Raw genomic sequence first — 19,360 nt, forward strand, 5'->3', positions numbered from 1 at the left:
TGGTCTAAACTCCTGACCTCAAGCAATCCTCCCACCTTGGCCTCCCAAAGTGCTGGGATTACAGGTGTGAGCCCCATAGCACCTGGCCTATTATTTTTTTTAAAGTGTATGTAAAACATTTATACAATTTTATTTCTCAGCTAGAAGTCAATAAAGCTGGGAAAGGATGCATTTAACAAGCTTAATATAACAACCTTGCCAATAGTAAATGTTTAATAGCAGGTTTGCCGTGATGTTGATGGCAGTGAAAATGATAGGCTCATGGGCCCTGACGTATACCCAGGGTAGTATCCATTGTTGCTGGGTTTATTAAATTTGCCGTGATGTTGGTGGCAGTGACAATGATAGGCTCATGGGCCCTAACGTATACCCAGGGTAGTATCCATTGTTGCTGGGTTTATTAAAACACTCAAGGAGGTTGTTGATTTAAAAAAAAAATGTAATAGGATCAAATCACAGTAAAGCAATGTGTCAGAGGCTGATGTCTGGGAAGATGGTGAACTTTAGAAGAAAGACATATTTAAAATGGAAAAAAAAATCATGTTGTAGATGTAATAGGATACAAATGAGTAGAAACGGCTTCAGGTATTAGATACTTTGTTAGGAATAGTGGCAGGAGAAATAGGAGGCTGGGTGTCATAGTTGGGGAAAAGATTAACTGAGTTAATGTGATATTTTAATTTCCCAACACGGTGCCTGGCATTTAGTGCCTTCTACGTAAATGGTGAATATTTAATACGTTTACGTTTGAATTAAACTGCCAAAACTTACATGTAAATTCAGAACATCAGGAGGAGATGGAGGAAAAGGGAGAGAATGAATATTTGCATTTCAGAGAGAAGGCTACTCTGGCGTGTGAGTTGGGAGAAAAAAGGGGGTGTTTGTGGGAGTTTATGGCCTCGAGCATGTGACACTTCCCGGTTCTTACAGTGCTGTTGCAGTGGTGGCCAACACTGCAGATGAAGGCGAATGTGAACAATTAGGACAAGAGGTACATAGAAATACTACGCTAATACCTTCGAAAATATAATTAGATCTTTGATTGCTAATCCAGGCTCTACAGAAGGCCAGAAGAGACGTAATGTTCTAGAAGCAACTTACCCTGTATGACTTGAACTTCTGTTTCTTAAGGAAACTCTTAAACACAATTTTACATATTAATAAAACGCACACATTTTAAGGTACAGTCTACTAAGTTATGTATACATTCGTGTTATATACACTTCAGTGAAGATAAGGAACATTTCCATCACCCAGAAAGTCCTCCTACCCCTTAGTGTGTCTTGCACTAGGCAACCACTAATCTTATTTCTAACACTGTAAATTAGTTTTTCCTATTCTAGAACACATGTACATGTAGTCATACAGTAAGTACTTTTTTTGTGTCTACCTTTTTTACTCAGGACAATGTGTGAATGTTAATGTAAGGGAATGCCTAATTCTTTATATACTAGTGTCAGGTAATAATTTGCTCTGCAACTTCGAAATCATTGTGGAACATCTGTACAAATAACCCTACTAGTTTAGAAAACAGTAGTGCCCATTCTTTCTGGTTCCAGTTGCTCATATTCCCTGTGGTATATCATAGAATATTGCCATATAGAATGTGTATTTAAAGAGGAAAAAGAAATCGTGAGATTACTTAGTCACAATTGGAGCTCTCCCTGCTTCCATCCTTTTTGGGTGCTGAGTTTACTTGACCTTCATATTGCTTAGTATGTAGAAATTTTTTGTGAAAATAAGTACTACTGAAGAGGAAAGGTCACCTTGGCTGTCTGGAGTCCTCAGATTTTGTATGATGAACATTTTATTTGCAAAGAGTTTGTATATCGTGAAGAAGTCTTACCATTAATATCCACTTGTTTGCTCACGGGGTACTCTATCTCCACCCACCCCCCCAAATCTGTAAAGAATTATAACTTTAGGCATTTGTGAGAAAGGCCTGAAACAAAACACACTGTTTCAATCGGATGGTTAATTCCTTTGGGGAAAAATTTGGTTATAAATCTCTGGTTGAAGGTAAGAGGCAAAAGTTCAGTTCATTTTTAAGACTTTATTTCTTTAAAGCAGTTTTTGATTCACAGCAAAATTGAGAAGAAGGTGCAGAGAGGAGATATCCTGTATACCCCCTACCCCCACATGCATAGCCTCCCCTATTGTCAGTATAGCCCACCAGGGTGGAACGTTTGTTACAATTGATAACATTGGTAAACTGACACATCATCTTCACCCAGAGTCCATAGTTTAGGTTCGGTTTCACTCTTGGTGTTGTATGTTCTGTAGGTTTGGAAAGTTCTGTTATTTTAAGATTTGAGTTTCTAACTGATTGAGCTATTGATCATACTTAATCACAGTGCAAATTATAAAATTTGAGGTTAGAAATTCCTTGTTAAAATTTCAAATATGTTTGTGCAAATTTACATCTTAATATGTACAGTAAGAATATTTCACTTGCTCAGTTAAATTTTAATTTGGGTTAAAAGGTACATGTGTTCATCAGCGTAAAGTGACTACATTAATTTGTTTAATTGCTCATCTCCTGTGACTGTACTTCTGAAACTACTCACACTATCTAGATAAGCTTTCACAAGTTTCATCTCTTGTTAGGTATGAACTAGTCTGAATAAAATGTGTGTATACAAAAACCTAGAAGAAAGGTTATATGCTCTGAGTTTCTTCCAACAGAGTAATCATTTTGTGACATACTTTGTCAAAGAAATCTAAAATTGTTCATATTCTAGGTAGAGTGGTTTCCCCCACTCCTTCTCCTAAGTTGTATATGAGAGTCAGCAGTTTAGGAAATGTTTAGTTTTTACGTTTTAAAATTAAGAAACAAATAGCCCATACTATTTGTTGAAGGTTGGTTTCCCTTCTATTTTAGGGTGTTTTTGTTTCGTTTTGTTTTGGTTTTTTTCCCAGTTAAAGAATTGTGGTGGCTCATGCCCATGATCCCAACACTTTGGGAGGCTGAGGCAGGAGGATTGCTTGAGTCCGGGTGTTTGAAACCAGTCTGGACAACATAATGAGACCCCATATGTACAAAGAGTAAAAAAATTAGCCGGGCATGGTAGTGCATGCCTCTGGTCCCAGCCACCTGGTGAGGCTGCAGTGAGCTGTGATTGTGCCACTGCACTCCAGCCTGGGTAACAGAGTGAAACTCTGCTCAAAAAACAAAACAACAAAACAAGAGAAAAAGCACACAAGAATTTAATGCCTACGATGATAGCATAAAGGTGTCATGGTGAAATGCTTGTCTTTTTTTTCCCCTTAATGCCTATATGATTTGGGGTACAGGAAAGTGGAAAATGGAGAGGAGGAAGGTTTGTATTGTTTTAGGTTTTGTTTTGAATCTTATTGCAATTAATATTTAACAGAAGGCTGGGCATGGTGGCTCAGGCCTGTAATCCCAGCACTTTGGGAGGCTGAGGTGGGCGGATCACCTGAGGTTGGGAGTTCGAGACCAGCCTGACCAACATGGAGAAACCCCATCTCTACTAAAAATATAAAATTAGCCGGACACGGTGGCACTTGCCTGTAATTGCAGCTACTCGGGAGGCTGAGGCAGGAGAATAGCTTGAACCTGGGAGGTGGAGGTTGCAGTAAGCCAAGATTGCGCCATTGCACTCCAGCCTGGGCAACAAGAACGAAACTGTCTCAAAAAAAAACAACAAAAAAAAACAAAAAAACCCCACAGAGAATTCTAAAATACAGCGGAGCGTGAAGATATTCCTTGCAGTAATGTCCATGTTCTAAAAGACAAGATACAATCTGATATGGTTTGACTCTGTATCTCTACCCAAATCTCATCTCAAATTGTAATCCCCGTGTGTCAGGCGAGGGACCTCGTGGGAGGTGATTGGATTATGGGGGTGGTTTCCCCATGCTGTTCTTATCATAGTGAGGGAGTTCTCACAAGATCTGATGATGTAAAAGTAGCAGTTTCCCCTACGCTCCCTGTCTCTTTCCTGCCAACATGTAAGATGTGCCTTCCTTCCCCTTTGCCTTCCGCCATGATTGTAAGTTTCCTGAGGCCTCCCTAGCCATGTGGAACTGTGAGTAAATTAAAGCTCTTTTCTTTATAAATTACCCAGTCTCAGGTAGTATCTTTATACAGTGTGATAATGGACTAATATAGAGAATTGGTCCCAGCAGAGTGAAGTACTGCTATAAAGATAACCTGAAAATGTAGAAGTGACTTTGGAACTGCCTAATAGGGAGAGGTTGGAATGATTTGGAGGGCTCAGAAGCAGACAGGAAGATGTGGGAAAGTTTGGAACTTCCTAGAGACTTGTTGAATACTTTTGACCAAAATGCTGATGGTGATATAGACAATGAAGTCCAGGCTGAGTTGGTCTCAGATGAAGACGAGAAATTTATTGGGAAGTGGAGCAAAGGTCACTCTTGCTATGCTTTAGCAAAAAGACTGGCAGCATTTTGCCCGTGCCTTAGAGATCTGTGGAACTTTGAACTTGAGAGAGATGATTTAGGGTATCTGGCGGAAGAAATTTCTAAGCAGCAAAGCATTGAAGAGGTGACCTGGCTTTTTCTGAAAGCATTGAATCATATGTGTTCACAAAGAGATGGTTTGAAATTGGAACTTATATTTAAAAAGGAAGCAGAGCATAAAGGTGTAGAAAATTTGCAGCCTGACCATGTGGTAGAAAAGAAAAACCCATTTTCTGGGGAGGAATTCAATCTGGCTGCAGAAATTTGCATAAGTAACAAGGAACTGAATGTTAATAGCCAAGATAATGGGGAAAATATCTCTAGGGCATGTCAGAGATCTTTGTGCAGCCCCTCCCACCACAATCCCGGAGGCCTAGGAGTGAAAAATGGTTTTGCGGGCTAGGCCTAAGGCCCTGCTACTCTGTGCAGCCTTGGTACTTTGTACCCTGCATTCCAGCTGCTCCAGCTCCAGCTGTGGCTAAAAGGGGCCAAGGTACAGCTTGGGCTCTTGCTTCAGAGGGTACAAGCTCCAAGCCCTGGCAGCATCCATGTGGTGGTGGGCCTGAGGGTGCACAGAAGACAATAGTTGAGCTTTGGGAGCCTCTGCCTAGATTTCAGAGGATATATGAAAATGTCTGGATGTCCAGGCAGAAGTCAACTCAGGGGCAGAGCCCTCATGGAGAATCTCTACCAGGGCAATGCAGAGGAGAAATGTGGGGTTGAAGCCCCCAAATGGAGTCCCCATGGGGGCACTGCCTTGTGGAGCAGTGAGAAGAGGACAACCATCATATTCCAGACCCCAGAATGGTATCTCCACTGGCAGCTTGCACATGCAGCTAGAAAAGCTGCAGGCACTCACCTCCAGCTTGTGAAAGCAACCATGGGGGCTGTACCCTGCGGAGCCACAGGGGCAGAGCTGCCCAAGGCCTTGGGAACCCACCCCTTGCATCAGTGTTTCTTGGATGTGAGACATGGAGTCAAGGGAGATCATTTTGGAGCCTTAAGATTTAATGACTATGACTAGGCGGTAGCTCACGCCTGTAATCCCAGGACTTTGGGAGGCTGAGGCAGGCAAATCACCTGAGGTCAGAAGTTTGAAACCAGCCTGACCAATGTAGTGAAACCCTGTCTCTACTAAAAATACAAAAATTAGCCAGGTGTGGTGGTGCACACCTGAAAGCCCAGCTACTTGGGAGGCTGAGTCAGGAGAATTGCTTGAACTGGGAGGTGGAGGTTGCAGTGAGCCAAGATTGTGCCACTGCACTCCGTCCTGGGTGACAGAGGAAGACTCCATCTCAAAAAAAAAAAAAAAAAAAAAAATTAATGACTACCCCACTAGGTTTTGGACATACATGCGGCCTGTGGCCCCTTTGTTTTGGCCAATTTCTCCCATTTGGAGAACATTAAGAATGAAAACATTTACCCAATGCCTGTACCCCCATTGTATCTTGGGAATAACTAACTTGTTTTTGATTTTACAGGCTTCTAGGTAGAAAGGACTTGGCTTGTCTGAGATGAGACTTTGGACTTGGATTTTTGGGTTAATGCTTAAAGGAGTTGAGACTTTAGGAGACTGTTGGGAAGGCATGATTGCTTTTGAAATGTGAAAAGGACATGAGAGTTGGAAGGGGCCAAGGTGGAATGTTATGGTTTGGCTCCGTGTACCCACCCAAATTTCATCTCAAATCGTATTTCCCATGTGTCAGGTGAGGGACCTGGTGGGAGGCGATTGGATCATGGGTGAAGTTTTCACATGTTGTTCTCATGAGAGTGAGGGAGTTCTCATGAGATCTGGTGATTTAAAAGTGGCAGTTTCCCCTGTGCACTCTCTCTCTCCTGCTGCCATGTATACCTTCCTTCCCCTTACCTTCTGCTATGGTTGTGAGTTTCCTGAAGCTTCCCCAGCCATGTGAAGCTGTTAGTCAATTAAACCTCATTTCTTTTTAAATTACCCAGTCTCAGGTAGTATCTTCATAGCAGTGTGAAAATGGACTAATACACAATCTAAGTGCATCATATATTGAGATAGCAGATAAATTACATCAATACAATGGCCTATTAAGGTACTAGTAAATAAAAAATGATGAAGATTATGATACTGTGTGGGTAGATTTTTGTTATAAGTTCAAGTGAAAAAAATTATAGAGGAAATGAATATTGGTTGAGCCTCAGTTAATATCTAATTTAATCCTTGTTGTTATTAATAAGATCATCAAAATAGGACAGTTGGTGCTATGATTACAGTTGTCTAATGATAATCTAGTTGCAAAGAACAAGAATGTGATAGGTTAAAGTGAAAACAGTTTACTTGAATTGGTGGAACTGTGGGTGTATCATTGAGGGATTACAGTTACATACTCATAAACAGAAACCCCATTTAGTGTGACTTAACCAAATAAAGGCAAGTTTTTTTCATGTGAAAAGTCCTGAAGAAGGTGGTCTTAGGATGGTGTGGTGCTGTTGTCATCAGGGTCTTAAATACCTTCGTCCTTTCTGCTCTGCTGCCCTTAATGTATGACCTTACTCCTCATTGTTTCTGTATGATCTGAAGATGAATGTTTTACCACCAATATCACCTGTGAATTCTAGGCAAGAAGAAGGGGAGGGCACAGAGCAAAAGGCTCCTGCCAGCTGATTCTCCTTCCTTTTAATGAGTTTTCCTGGAAGTCTCATCTAGGTACTTTTGGTTCCATATCACTGATCAGCAGTGTGGCACACAGTTCCCATTAGCTGAAAGAAAGTCCAGAAAATGTATTTTTTTCAAACCTGGGCATAGTGCCACCTAGAATAGAAGAGGGGTTATGTATTTATGGAAGAAGGGGAAAAAAAGACATTAGAAAGTAACCAGCAAGTGTCTGCCACGTTATTTTCCCCTGAATGCTGTGATGCTTTTAATCATAAAAATTAGACTGGCTAAGGTAAGAAAGACATCTGGTAGTGGGCAAGATGTAACGATCCTAATTTCTTAACTGATATTTGGCTTGTCTAGATCCTTTCAGCCTTCTCCTTTTCACATGGCCTTACAATGGTTTTATCCTAGATACTAAGTCTCTAGAGGGCCAAGAAGGTGGAGTTTTGCTGCATTTTATAGGACTTACTTGAAAGTTCAGAGAAAAATGGGAGTATTGAAACTTAGGGCTAAAACAGATTTGGATACATGAGGAAAGGTTGTGAGGTTGTATAGTATGCTTAAGCCTTCTCTGAGCTTCAGTTCCTCCTGTGTAAAATATAATGTGATCTGCTGTGCTTACTTTGTAGGTTAGAGGGATTTTTGTTTTTGAGACAGAGTCTTGCTCTGTTGCCCAGGCTGGAGAATAGTGGTGTGATTATAGCTCACTACAGCTTTGAGCTCCTGATCTCAAATGATCCTCCTGCCCCAGCCTCCCCAGTCAGTAGCTGGTACTACAGGTGTGCCACCATGCCCAGCTAATTTTTTTTTTTTTTTTTTTTAGAGATGGGGTCTCACTGTGTTGTCCAGGTTGGTCTTAAACTCCTGGGCTCAAGTGATCTTCCTGCCTTAACCTCCCAAAGCCCTGAGATTACAGCCATGAGCCACCACACCTGGCCAAGGGTTTTTATGAAAATGAAGTGGAAGAGATAGCACCTAGTTTTTTGTGTAGAGTAATACAATTTACAACATCAGACTGATTTCATTTAGTGGTCCAAAGCCACACACCTATTCCATGGTATAAGTTAGACTTGAGCTTAGGACTTCTGATTTCTCTTCCAGATAATATACTGCACTGTCTATTCACTATTGCATTAATCTTATAACTAAATACTCTGTAACTCAGCATTTTACATTATCCAGTTCAGCAGTTCTTTTTTTTATTTTGAAACAGGGTCTTGCTTTGTCACCTAGGCTGAAGTGCAGTGGCACAAACATGACTCACTGCAGTCTTGACTTTCCAGGCTCAAGCAATCTTCCAGCCTCAGCCTCCCAAGTAGCTGGGACTACAGGCATGTGCCACAATGCACAGCTGATTTTTTTGTAGAGACCGGGTTTCAACAATGTTCAGTTCAGTAGTTCTATACTAACTTAACTTGCTGGATGAAAAGTGGTGGTAGGTGGGAAGCAGTGAGGATCATTTTAGATGATATAAGTAACTGAAAAGTTCCCTATAAGTATGCAAAATATTCATGGAATACAAATGACAGGGGAAATATTTAGGGCTAGAAAGACAGATCATATTGACCTGTTCATGTTGATTTATACTTGATACATATGATACTTGTCGATTTCTGTGTTTTAGCTGGTCAAACAATACCAAGTTTTAAGGAATACATTTTATAACATTTTACATATTGATAGAGAAACAAATTTGAAATTGCACAAATCAAACACAAACTTTTAGCATCTAGAGTGTCACCAATAAAAGTGTTTGTAATAATTCTGTGATTTTCTAATGCTGGGTGGGGATTAGTTGAGTTGAATGTTAAAGCAGTATATTTTTGCTTTGCATATTTATTGATGTAAATATTTTAAAAATTTAAAAATTGAGAATCATTTAACTACCTATAGATTTTACTATTTCAAAACTTTTCAAGGACCTTAATAATGAGTGTGCCTTAAAATTGTGTGTATTTTTTTCTTTCTCCCTCTGTAGTGAGTTACCTGAGAGAGAAGAGGGCGAAGGAGAAGAAACTCCAAATTTTAGCCACTGGGGTCCACCGAGAATGTATGTGGATGACATTATTGGCTTTCTCAATAGGAGCACAACCAGTTACTCTTTTCTTTAACTTAACAGAACATCATTTAGTCCTACTCTAATGATTGAAAAATTGTAATAATTCACCTGTAAGCTGGTCTACATTTTAGTTTCATTTTATCTTATCTAGAGATTTTTAGCCGAACGAAACGACTATAACTAATATTAGGAACATCTTTGATACTCTTTCAGAGAAAGCAACATAGAAATGTCCATCTAACAAGTATAGTTTATCACTATGTCCTTAAGCAAGTTGGGTAAAGCTGCCTTGAATGCAGTAAAGCTTTCTTTTTTGGTAAACAACAATAACAGTAGTTGAGGCTTCTGGTATATATCAGTTTATCTCTACCTTCCTCCCCTGGTGGAGAGTCCATGTTTATGCTAACAGAATGTGTGGAAAACCCATTTTCCCTTGGATGTGGGGGAAGTTTTAAATACTCACCAGTCGCTGTAATTTTAAGTCCCCACCAGGGCTGCACTTTAAGATGATGAAAGTCTCCCTTTAGCTGCTCTCTCTATTCCGTATCTATTATTAATTCCACCACCTCCACCCAAACTGGTTCTTTTCTTGTAATTGAAATCTGAATTTGTCTTAAAACATTTAAGAGTTGTTTTCTGAGTTACGTTTTTAATGAGTTAATTATTGGCTGCAATGCAAAACCTATAATATTTTGAGGGGGGCAGTTTTCATTTCATACTTTCTTTTAAATAATGACATGGAGGTAGGAAGAAAACAAAACCTTGTGACCTTAGGAGCAGGTAAAATCTGTCCTCTGATTAAAGAACCACAGAGATAAACCTGCTGACTGGGAAAAGCAACTTGGACAAGGAGCCACTCAGTGTCAAATTGATTTTATTCTGAAAGTCTGTACTTTTTGCCGAAATGACATATGTAGCTTTCTTGATTTTTTGTCTTGCCCATTTGTTATTTCTTCAGTCCTTTCTTTGCTTATGTTATGGATATAAATGAAAAGGACTAATCACAGAAAATATGATAGGAGATGGGAACATTAGGGCTTAGCTAAACCTTCACTGAATATTTAGAGTTATATTTATTGTTCTAGAAATCTATGCTCTTCAGAACTGAAGCTTTCACTTGTTATGAATTATTGATAACATTGGAACTAGGTATAATTTGTATAACATTTGTAAAAATATATTTCAAAAATTTATATAAAATATGAGTCACAAGGATATAATACAAATGGAATACTTACAGTCCAACAGATTAAACTTGTTAATAAGTGAGTTTTGTTTTTTTCCTTTATATAGTGTTGAGATTTTTAGAGAACCCAATGTGTCTCTTGGGATCAGTATTGTTGGTGGACAAACTGTTATAAAACGTCTAAAGAATGGAGAGGAACTTAAAGGTATATTCATCAAACAAGTTTTAGAAGACAGTCCAGCAGGGAAAACAAACGCACTTAAAACTGGAGATAAAATACTTGAGGTAAATGATGTTAAAGTACTGTTTTTATTGGAAACATACTGTAAGACAGTGAAATAATCATTTAGCTCGAAGACCTTTCTTTATGTGTTGGGGACCATGTATGTACAGTCGGTGTGCTCTATTTATATGCCTTAGTTTGTACATTGTATGCACAATTTATGAGTTTCTCAAGTGAGTGGGGGTGGGGGTAAACAAATAAAATGATAAAAGAAAAACTTCAGCTGATTGCAAAAAACACTTTAACTAACAAAGGGCTCTATATAGAACAGGGCAGATGGTAGGCATTATGCTTCTCCCACATTCTTTAACAAGCTATAAATTTTTTTCTTGAAGCTCTAAATTTTATAATTGTGTGTTAGTAGGATATCTATGCTTGTTTAGAGAAAGAAATTGACCCTGGAAGGTTGAAGACTATTGAGCGGGGAGGATCCATGATTTGCACCTGATATGCTTCGTGGGCGCTAAGTTTTAAAGACACATCAGGCCGAGCATGGTGACTCATGCCTATAATTCTAACACTTTGGGAGGCCGAGACGGGCACATCACTTGAGGTCAGGAGTTTGAGAGCAGCTTGGCCAACATGGTGAAACCCCATCTACTAAAAATGCAAAAATTAGCCTGGCATAGTGGTATACGCCTATATTCCCAGCTACTCAGGAGGCTGAGACAGGAGAATCGCTGGAACCCTGGAGGTGGAGGTTGCAGTGAGCCAAGATTGGACTGCCCTCTAGCCTGGGTGACAGAGCGACACTGTTGTCTCAAAGCAGAAAAAAAGAAAGGCACATGAAACCACTGAGAATGCCCTGAGGTGTGAATGTGATACATTTCTTTCCATTGGGTTAATTGGGTGACACCATGGTGGGTACCTCTAATCCCATAATCTGCTTGTTCTTGATTCATTCTTTATGATGCTAACCATCAATCATGGTGTTTCACCTCTGGCAGAATACAAAGAGCCCTGGATATCGTGGGTTGGAGTCGGAGTCTGTCCTTTTTATTTTCTATGTGTTTTTGGACAAATCATTAGACCTACTTATTTTGTTTTCAGATAAAATGGAAATGAGAATTCAAAATTGATAGCATTATTGTGAGGATTAAATTAAAGAACTACATAAAAGCTGCTCTGTATATACAAATGTTGAGTTATATTTGTGCTGTGCAATGTTTAAAACAATTTTCAAATATACTACTAATATGGCAATGAAGAAAATGACCAAAAGTCCCTTCCCTTATGGTGTTTACATGATAGTGGGAATGGGGGAATAGACAATAAAATAAATAAGTATATGTAGAACGTCAGATTGTAATAAGTAGCTAGGAAACAAAATAAAGCAGGGGAGGAGGATAAGGAGCGTCGGGTTCAGGGGGATGGTGAAAGCAATAGTCGCACTTTTAATAGCTTTGTTATGGAAGATGATATTGGGACAAATAGAGGAAATGAGAGAGTCAGCCATATGGATATGTGGAGGAAGAAAAACATGCAAAAGCTCCGAGGTAGGAGCTTGCCTAGATGTGTTCAAGGAGTAGCAGGAAGTCCAGCAATGATAGCATAGCGTGAACAAGCCAGAAGGGGTAAGAGAAAAGGGCTGAGGAGTGGTGGGAAACCACATCATGTAGAGCCTGAAAGCTCTGGAAGGTCTTCTGCTCTGAATGCAGTGGAGAGTCACTGGAGAATTATGAGCAGGTAAGTATTGTTTCAAGGGAGTATTCTGGCTTCGGGGGCGGGGATGGAAGCAGGGGCCTCAGCCAGAAGGCTGTTGCAGTAACTTAGGAGAGAAAGAATGGCGGCCTGGACCAGAAGGAGGGCAGTCAGGTTGTAGCATATTTTGCAGGTGAATAATAGGACTTACTAATGGAATGGATGCCAATAAAGTGGCAAAGATAATTGAAAAGCTTTTCAGCTTGAGAAATTGAAGATGGAATTTCCATTTGCTGAGATGGGGAAGACTGTGGGAGGAACAGATTTGGGGAGATACGTTTTAGACATGTTAGGCTAAGATGCCTATTTGACATCCATATAGTGATAGTCATTTAGATAAACAAATAAGGAGTCCCGTATTCTTACTAATTTTTTTGGTCTTTTTCCTCAGTTTCAGTTAAAGTTTGTCTCCCACTGTGATTATGGATTTGTTTGCTATTCTTTGTAATTCTGTTGGTTTTGCTGTATTTAGTGGATTTGTTGGTGATTTGCTTTTGACATTATGTAGTTTTCCTCTTTATTCCTATTAGTTACTTTTTACCTTAAATTCTATTTTATTAATATTGGTAACCCTGTTTTATTTTAGTTATTAATTTACATGGTACTTTGCTTTTTTTTTGAAATGGAATCTCTCTCTGTCACCCAGGCTAGAGTGCAGTGGCACTATCTCGGCTCACTGCAGCCTCCATCTCCCAGGTTCAAGCAATTCTCCTGCCTCAGCCTCCTGAGTAGCTGGGATTACAGGCGCCCACTACCTTGCCTGGCTAATTTTTGTATGTTTTGGTAGAGATGGGGTTTTGCCATGTTGTTCAGGCTGATCTCAAACTCCTGACCTCAGGTGATCTGCCCACCTCAGCCTCCCAAAGTGCTGGGATTACAGGCATGAGCAACATATAACTAAATTTTGTTTTTTTAATTCAATCATCTAGAAAATAAGTGAGGTGAATTCACTTTTACTTTGATTACTGATCTATTATAATTTAATTTTTTAATATTTATTTTCGTATTATAGTTTTCTTAATGTATTTTGAAATCATCATAAATTCATAGGAAATTACAAAGAAGTATATGGGGAAGTCCCATGTAACCTTCACTCAGTCACATCCAATTTTAATATCTTATACAACTATACTATAATAGCAACACCAAGAAAATGACATTGACTCAATCCGTAGTTTATTCAGATTTCACCAGTTATGCATGCGTTGATTTGTGTGTGTGTTTGTAGCTCTATACAGTTTTATCACATGTAAAACCTTGCATATGCACCACCACGATTGAGAAACTCAACTGTGTCATCACCACAGAACTCCCTTGCATTACCCTTCTGCATTAGTCCGTTCTCAACTGCTATGAAGAAATACCTGAGAGTGGATAATTTATGAAAGAAAGAGGTTAAATTGACTGACAGTTCCGCATTGCTGGGGAGGCCTCAGGAAACTTATAATCATGGTGGAAAGAGAAGCAGGCACCTTCTTCACTTTCGATTGCCTCTTCCCTTTCTCTCCCATCCCTAACTTCTGTCAACCAGTTTTCTGTTTGTTGATGTCTATAAATGTTATTTCACTATTATCTCATAAATGCAATTATGCATTTTGTGTTTTTTTGAGATTGCCTTTTTTTACTTAGCATAATCTCCTTGAGGTTCTTTCAATTTGTTGTACACATTAATAGTTCATTCCTATGGCTGAGTGAGGTGGCTCACACCTGTAATCCCAGCACTTTGGGAGGCGGAGGCAAGAGAATGGATTGAGTCCAAGAGTTCAAGATTTGCTTGGGCAACATAATGAGACCCTCTCTCTACAAATAAACTACCACTTTCTTCCTTTTTGTTGAGTAGTTGTCTTTGGAAATTCAGGCTGCCAAAACAAAATACCATAAACATAGACATTCCATTATAGTTTTGAAGGCTGGGAACTCCAAGATCAAGGCATTGGCAGATTCAGTGTCTGGTGAGGACCTGTTTTCTGTGGGGCCAGAGATGCCCTTCTCACTGTGTCCTCACATAGTAGAAGGGATGAGCTAGCTATCTTGCATCTCTTTTATAAGGCCACTAATCCCATTCTTGAGGGCAGAGCCCTCATGACCTAATCCCTTTGTAAAGGCCCTACCTACCTCCTAATACCTTCACCTTAGAGGTTAGGATTTCAAGATACGAATTGTGAAGGACACATAAATTCCAACCATAGCAGTGGCATTTCATAATATGGATGTACCAATTTGTTTAATCATTCACCCACTGAAAGACACTTGGGTAGTTTTTAATTATTGACTATTACAAATAAATCTGCTCTAAATATTTGTGTACAAATTCCTGAGTGAAAGTAAGTCTACATTTCTCTAGGATAAATACCCAAGGGTGCAATTACTGAGTTTTATGGTAATTTTACTTTTGGTTTTGAAAAGAATTGTCAAACTCTTTTCCAGAGTGACTGGCTATACCGTTTTACATTCACACCAGCAGTGTTTAAGTTTCTCCATATTCTTACCAACCTTTTCCCTTTACTCTCACACTCAGAACACTAGATGTCACCAGATGTGTAGGAGTTGCCCCCATACACTAAGCAGTTCTCCAGTGGACACCAACTGGATATCTTACCATTCTGTTCAATTCCGATACTATGTATCTGGAGATAGTGTCAGATCCCCAGTGGACACCAACTGTCTTATAATTTAATTCAATTCCGATACTATGTACTTGGATATAGCATCAGATCATACAGTTGAGGGCTTGCTCCCACAAGATTGCCCCCATGTCAGACGCCAATCTTAGTAGGTTGTCACCTATACTTCTGACCAGCTGGCTACAAACCAGAATTCCTACATCCCTCCCCCTGAATTTTGTTAATTTACTAGGGCAGCTAGAGAAACACTTACTTACATTTACTGGTTATACACAGGTTACAGATGGACAGCCAGATGAAGAGATGCATAGGGCAAAGCATGAGGAGGAGGGCACAGAGCATCCACACTCTGGGTGTACTACCTGCCACCCTTCCAGCATGTCGACATGTTCAACAACCCAGAAGCTCATCAAATCTTGTTGTTCAAGGGTTTTTACAGAGCTTCATCTCTAGCCCCCACCCTCACTTCTTGGAGATCGTGGGGGAAGTGCAGGGATTCTCTAATCCTTTGGTCTTTCTGTGACTGGCCCCATCCCGAGGATATCCGGGGGATCTACCCTAAGCCACCTCAGTAGCATGAACTCACATGTGAAAGGGGCTGTTAATGCATAACAAAAGACACTCCTACCACTCAGGAAACTCCAAGGGTACTCTGTGACAAGAACAAGGACATTTCATGTTATACCACAGGCACACACATCTGTGTCCTCAGCTTCTCATGTGCTCACTTCCTCCTCAGCCTACTCAAGTTCAGTGGTTGGCAGCTCCAACCCCTCCCTTGCATGTGCTTCCTACTCTTGATCCTTTTTCCTTTCACTGAACTTGTCTGGGAGAACCCCCTAGTTAAGTGCAGCTCTGCTTATTCCAGGTCTCTAGCATGGCTGGAAAAATAACCAGCCATGGTATCTGGTCTCATTAGAAGCTCATGAGCACCCCCTTAAGCGGGTCTTTAGTTTTGCCCTGCTGTCCTGTAATTTTCTCCTAGCTGGTTCAGTCTCCAGTTTTTATAAGTGATATGATTTGACTGTGTCCTCACCCAAATCTCATCTTGAATTGTAGTTACCAAAATCCCCACGTGTCATGGGAGGGACCCAGTGGGAGGTAATTGAATCATGGGGGTGGTTACCCCTGCTCTGCTGTTCTTGTGATGGTGAGTGAGTTCTTACAAGATCTGATGATTTTACAAGGAACTTTTCCCCCTTTTCTTGGCACTTCCCCTTCCTGCCATGTGTTTGCTTCCCCTTCCACTATGATTGTAAGTTTCCTGAAGCCTCCCCAGCCATACAGAACCATGAGATAATTAAACCTCTTTCCTTTATAAATTACCTAGTGTTACGCAGTTCTTTATAGCAGTGTGAGAACAAACTAATATGACAGGTAACTGTGCCAAACTCCTTATGCCTCTTAACTTAGTCTTGCTCTCAGTTTAAGGTCCTGGTTTCAGGTTTCATTGAGAAAATAGAGTCAGTTAAAGGGAACTTCCCCTGCTTCCAGTGCTCACCAAATCTTTTTTCTAATTGCCTCTGTAACAGCAAAGGAATTACATTTGTGCTTCTATCCAAAGCCAATCTCTCTAACTTGTATGGTAGGAATCATTTCCTCTTGACTATCCAAGGATATTGTCCTTAAAGTTGTCATGTCTCTCCTTTATCATCTATTTTTTTCTCTACACTGTATCATTATTGCTGTAATATTTCCTCCCGTCTTAAAAACATCCCACATCCCTCTCCACCCACATTCCTGTTTCCTCGGTCCTCTAATAGCAAACCAGTCTTCACAAATTGTTAGTATCCATTGAGACCATAGACCATCCCAGCATTTACCAAGGCTTTGTTACATTATAGATTTGAAAACTTAGTTCTGTTAAACATGTTTTGGAAATGCAGAGTGCTCTTGGCCATTTATGGGCATGTTAGCAAGTTACATTCTCTGAAATTTCTATAATAAGGAACTGTTTACACTTACTCAAATTTATTGAACACATAAATAGTTTTAGTAAAAGAACTTGTCGATGTTTTTTGGTACTTCTTTTTAAACATAATTTGAGAAATGTTCAACTACTCAATTGTGGTAACAGGCGATTTGCTTAAAATATTATGCCTCTCAGCTTAATGGAGAGATGATAAAAGTCCATAGATATTCCCAGCCTCCTTTATCCCACTCGGAATTATGTACTGTGCTCCTGGCAGAGGTGACAGACATCTTAAGGTTCTGTTACTGTCTGAACTACCTGTTTTGGATAATTATATTTAACCAGGGCTGTTTTTATTAATATATTTGACTTATCTACTTTTCTAAAGGTGAAATGTTACTTTCCTTAAACATGTTCTCCTAAAATAGCCAAGCCTTTTATGGGCCAATCTTATTTTTTTCTGACTGTGGTCTAACTCCTTAGACTCTGGTTGTTCTCATAACTAGGTAATACACATGAACTTTGAATTAACCTATCTGCAATATCTAATGCTGGTCTAATTGAAATAAGTTGCTCCTGTGTTTCAGGTGTCTGGAGTAGATTTGCAGAATGCCTCACACAGCGAAGCAGTTGAGGCCATTAAGAATGCAGGCAACCCTGTGGTGTTCGTTGTTCAGAGCTTGTCATCCACTCCACGAGTAAGTTTTAGTTCATATTTTCAAAAAGTTTAACATTACTCTGGATACCTGCAGACCAAGCTGGGCCCTCTAAATGTTTTCCACATATTTTCATTGTAGTTCCCAAACTATAGTTAAAGTATGAGCTTCATAAAAATTTAGTCATTAAGTTCCCTTTTTTCCCCTCCAGTTTTGATCTTCTGGTCAAATTGGAGTCATTACAGTGTGCATTGGTTTAAGTTAATGCTCCTGGAATCAAACTGACCTGTTTTCAATTTCTTGATTCCTTATTTACCAGCTTTGCTAACTTGGAGGCAAGTTACTTTTCTGAGCAAGTTACTTTGTTTATGAAATACTTTGAACAGAGGGTCACGTGTAAAAACATTGTAGAGATACTATCACATGTTGTATATATTTACTAAAGGATGTAAACATAAAAACACGTTGACATGTTGTACTGTTGTGTGTTCTGATGTTAGAGATTCCAAATGTAAAAATAGCAATATTTAATCATAAAATTTTTCTTTTTCTTCTTTTTCTTTTTTTTGAGATGGAGTCTTGCTCTGTTGCTCAGTCTGGAGTGCAGTGGCACGATCTCAGCTCACTGCAACCTCTGCCTCCCAGGTTCAAGTGATTCTTGTGCCTTAGCCTCCCAAATAGCTGGGATTGCAAGCATGTACCACTATGCCCGACTAATTTTTGTGTTTTTAGTAGAGACGAGATTTCACCTTGTTCGCTAGGCTGGTCTCAAACTCCTGGCCTCAAGTGATCTGCCCACCTTGGCCTCCCAAAGTGCTGGTATTTCAGGTGTGAGCCATTGCGCCTGACCTACAATTTTTCTTCTGTAATGAATTACTCCTGTGGTATGGAATTGGCACTGTGATATGAAATGTCAGTGGCAGGATGTGGATTTTATACTACAATGTGCAACAGAAACATCACCCTTAAAACTGGAAGCAATATTCTTTTTCTTCATTTTATAATGGAAGACAGCTGTTCAAAACATATACACTTCTTTTTTTGTTTGTTTCTGGGGACAGAGTCTCATTCTGTCACCTAACCTGGAGTGCAGTGGCATGATCATAGCTCGCTGTAGCCTTTATCTCCTGAGCTCAAGCAATCTTATTATCTTAGCCTCCCAAGTAGCTGGGATTACAGGTGCATGCCACTACACCTGGTGAATTTTTTTTTTTGGTTTTTTGACAGGGTCTCACTTTGTTCCCCAGGCTTACATATGCACATCTAACTGCATATTTTAAAAATTTATTTGCTTTCCTATAGTTTTGTAGTGCATTCCAATCTGTTGTATGTCAAGGCAAAAAGAAAATTATACTTATATGGCAAACTGGGTGGGTATATGGTTGGCTATCCCAGTGGTGGGGGATTGATGGAATATTTTGCATACTTGTAACCTGCCTATGCACAGTGAGCTGCAGCCTGCATTGGCACCTCTGCTGTGTCACTGCATTTTGCAGTGTGGTGCCTTCCATTCTTAGCACCATGTTTACACCATCAAGACTAATTGAGAGAGGTGAGCTGAATAAAGTTCTCTTGTTTTCATAAAATTTGAAATTCAATAAGAATTTTTAGAATCCAGTTTTTAATTCTTATAATATTGAGAATGTAGTTGAGGCCATGGCTTTTATTTCTGGAAACCTAGTTCAACAGGAAAATTGGCCAGATTGTTGTTTGCCAAATTATACTTCCAAATCAATAATTTTGAATGAGAATGAGCCAATCAAATTATACATTTGCGTGGCCAGCTGTGAATGCCCTGCCAAAAAGGCTAAGCTTTCAATCCAACCTTTGCTAGTGAGCTGAGGTGGAAAGTTTTGTTTGGATG

General features: G+C 39.7%; 1 protein-coding gene across 3 annotated transcripts in view; it reads left to right on the forward strand.

Annotated features, from left to right (window-relative positions):
• PATJ (PATJ, crumbs cell polarity complex component) overlaps positions 1-19,360 on the forward strand; it is a 419,471-nt gene that overhangs the window by 151,727 nt on the left and 248,384 nt on the right. For all 3 annotated transcript variants that reach the window (XM_025398758.1, XM_025398765.1, XM_025398774.1), the window contains exons 23-25: positions 9,054-9,125; positions 10,428-10,605; positions 17,428-17,538. In XM_025398758.1, coding sequence (XP_025254543.1) covers positions 9,054-9,125; positions 10,428-10,605; positions 17,428-17,538 — 361 coding nt within the window. The remainder of the gene's footprint in view (positions 1-9,053; positions 9,126-10,427; positions 10,606-17,427; positions 17,539-19,360) is intronic.

Source organism: Theropithecus gelada, chromosome 1 (genome assembly GCF_003255815.1).
Source record: "Theropithecus gelada isolate Dixy chromosome 1, Tgel_1.0, whole genome shotgun sequence".
Lineage (NCBI taxonomy): Eukaryota > Metazoa > Chordata > Mammalia > Primates > Cercopithecidae > Theropithecus > Theropithecus gelada.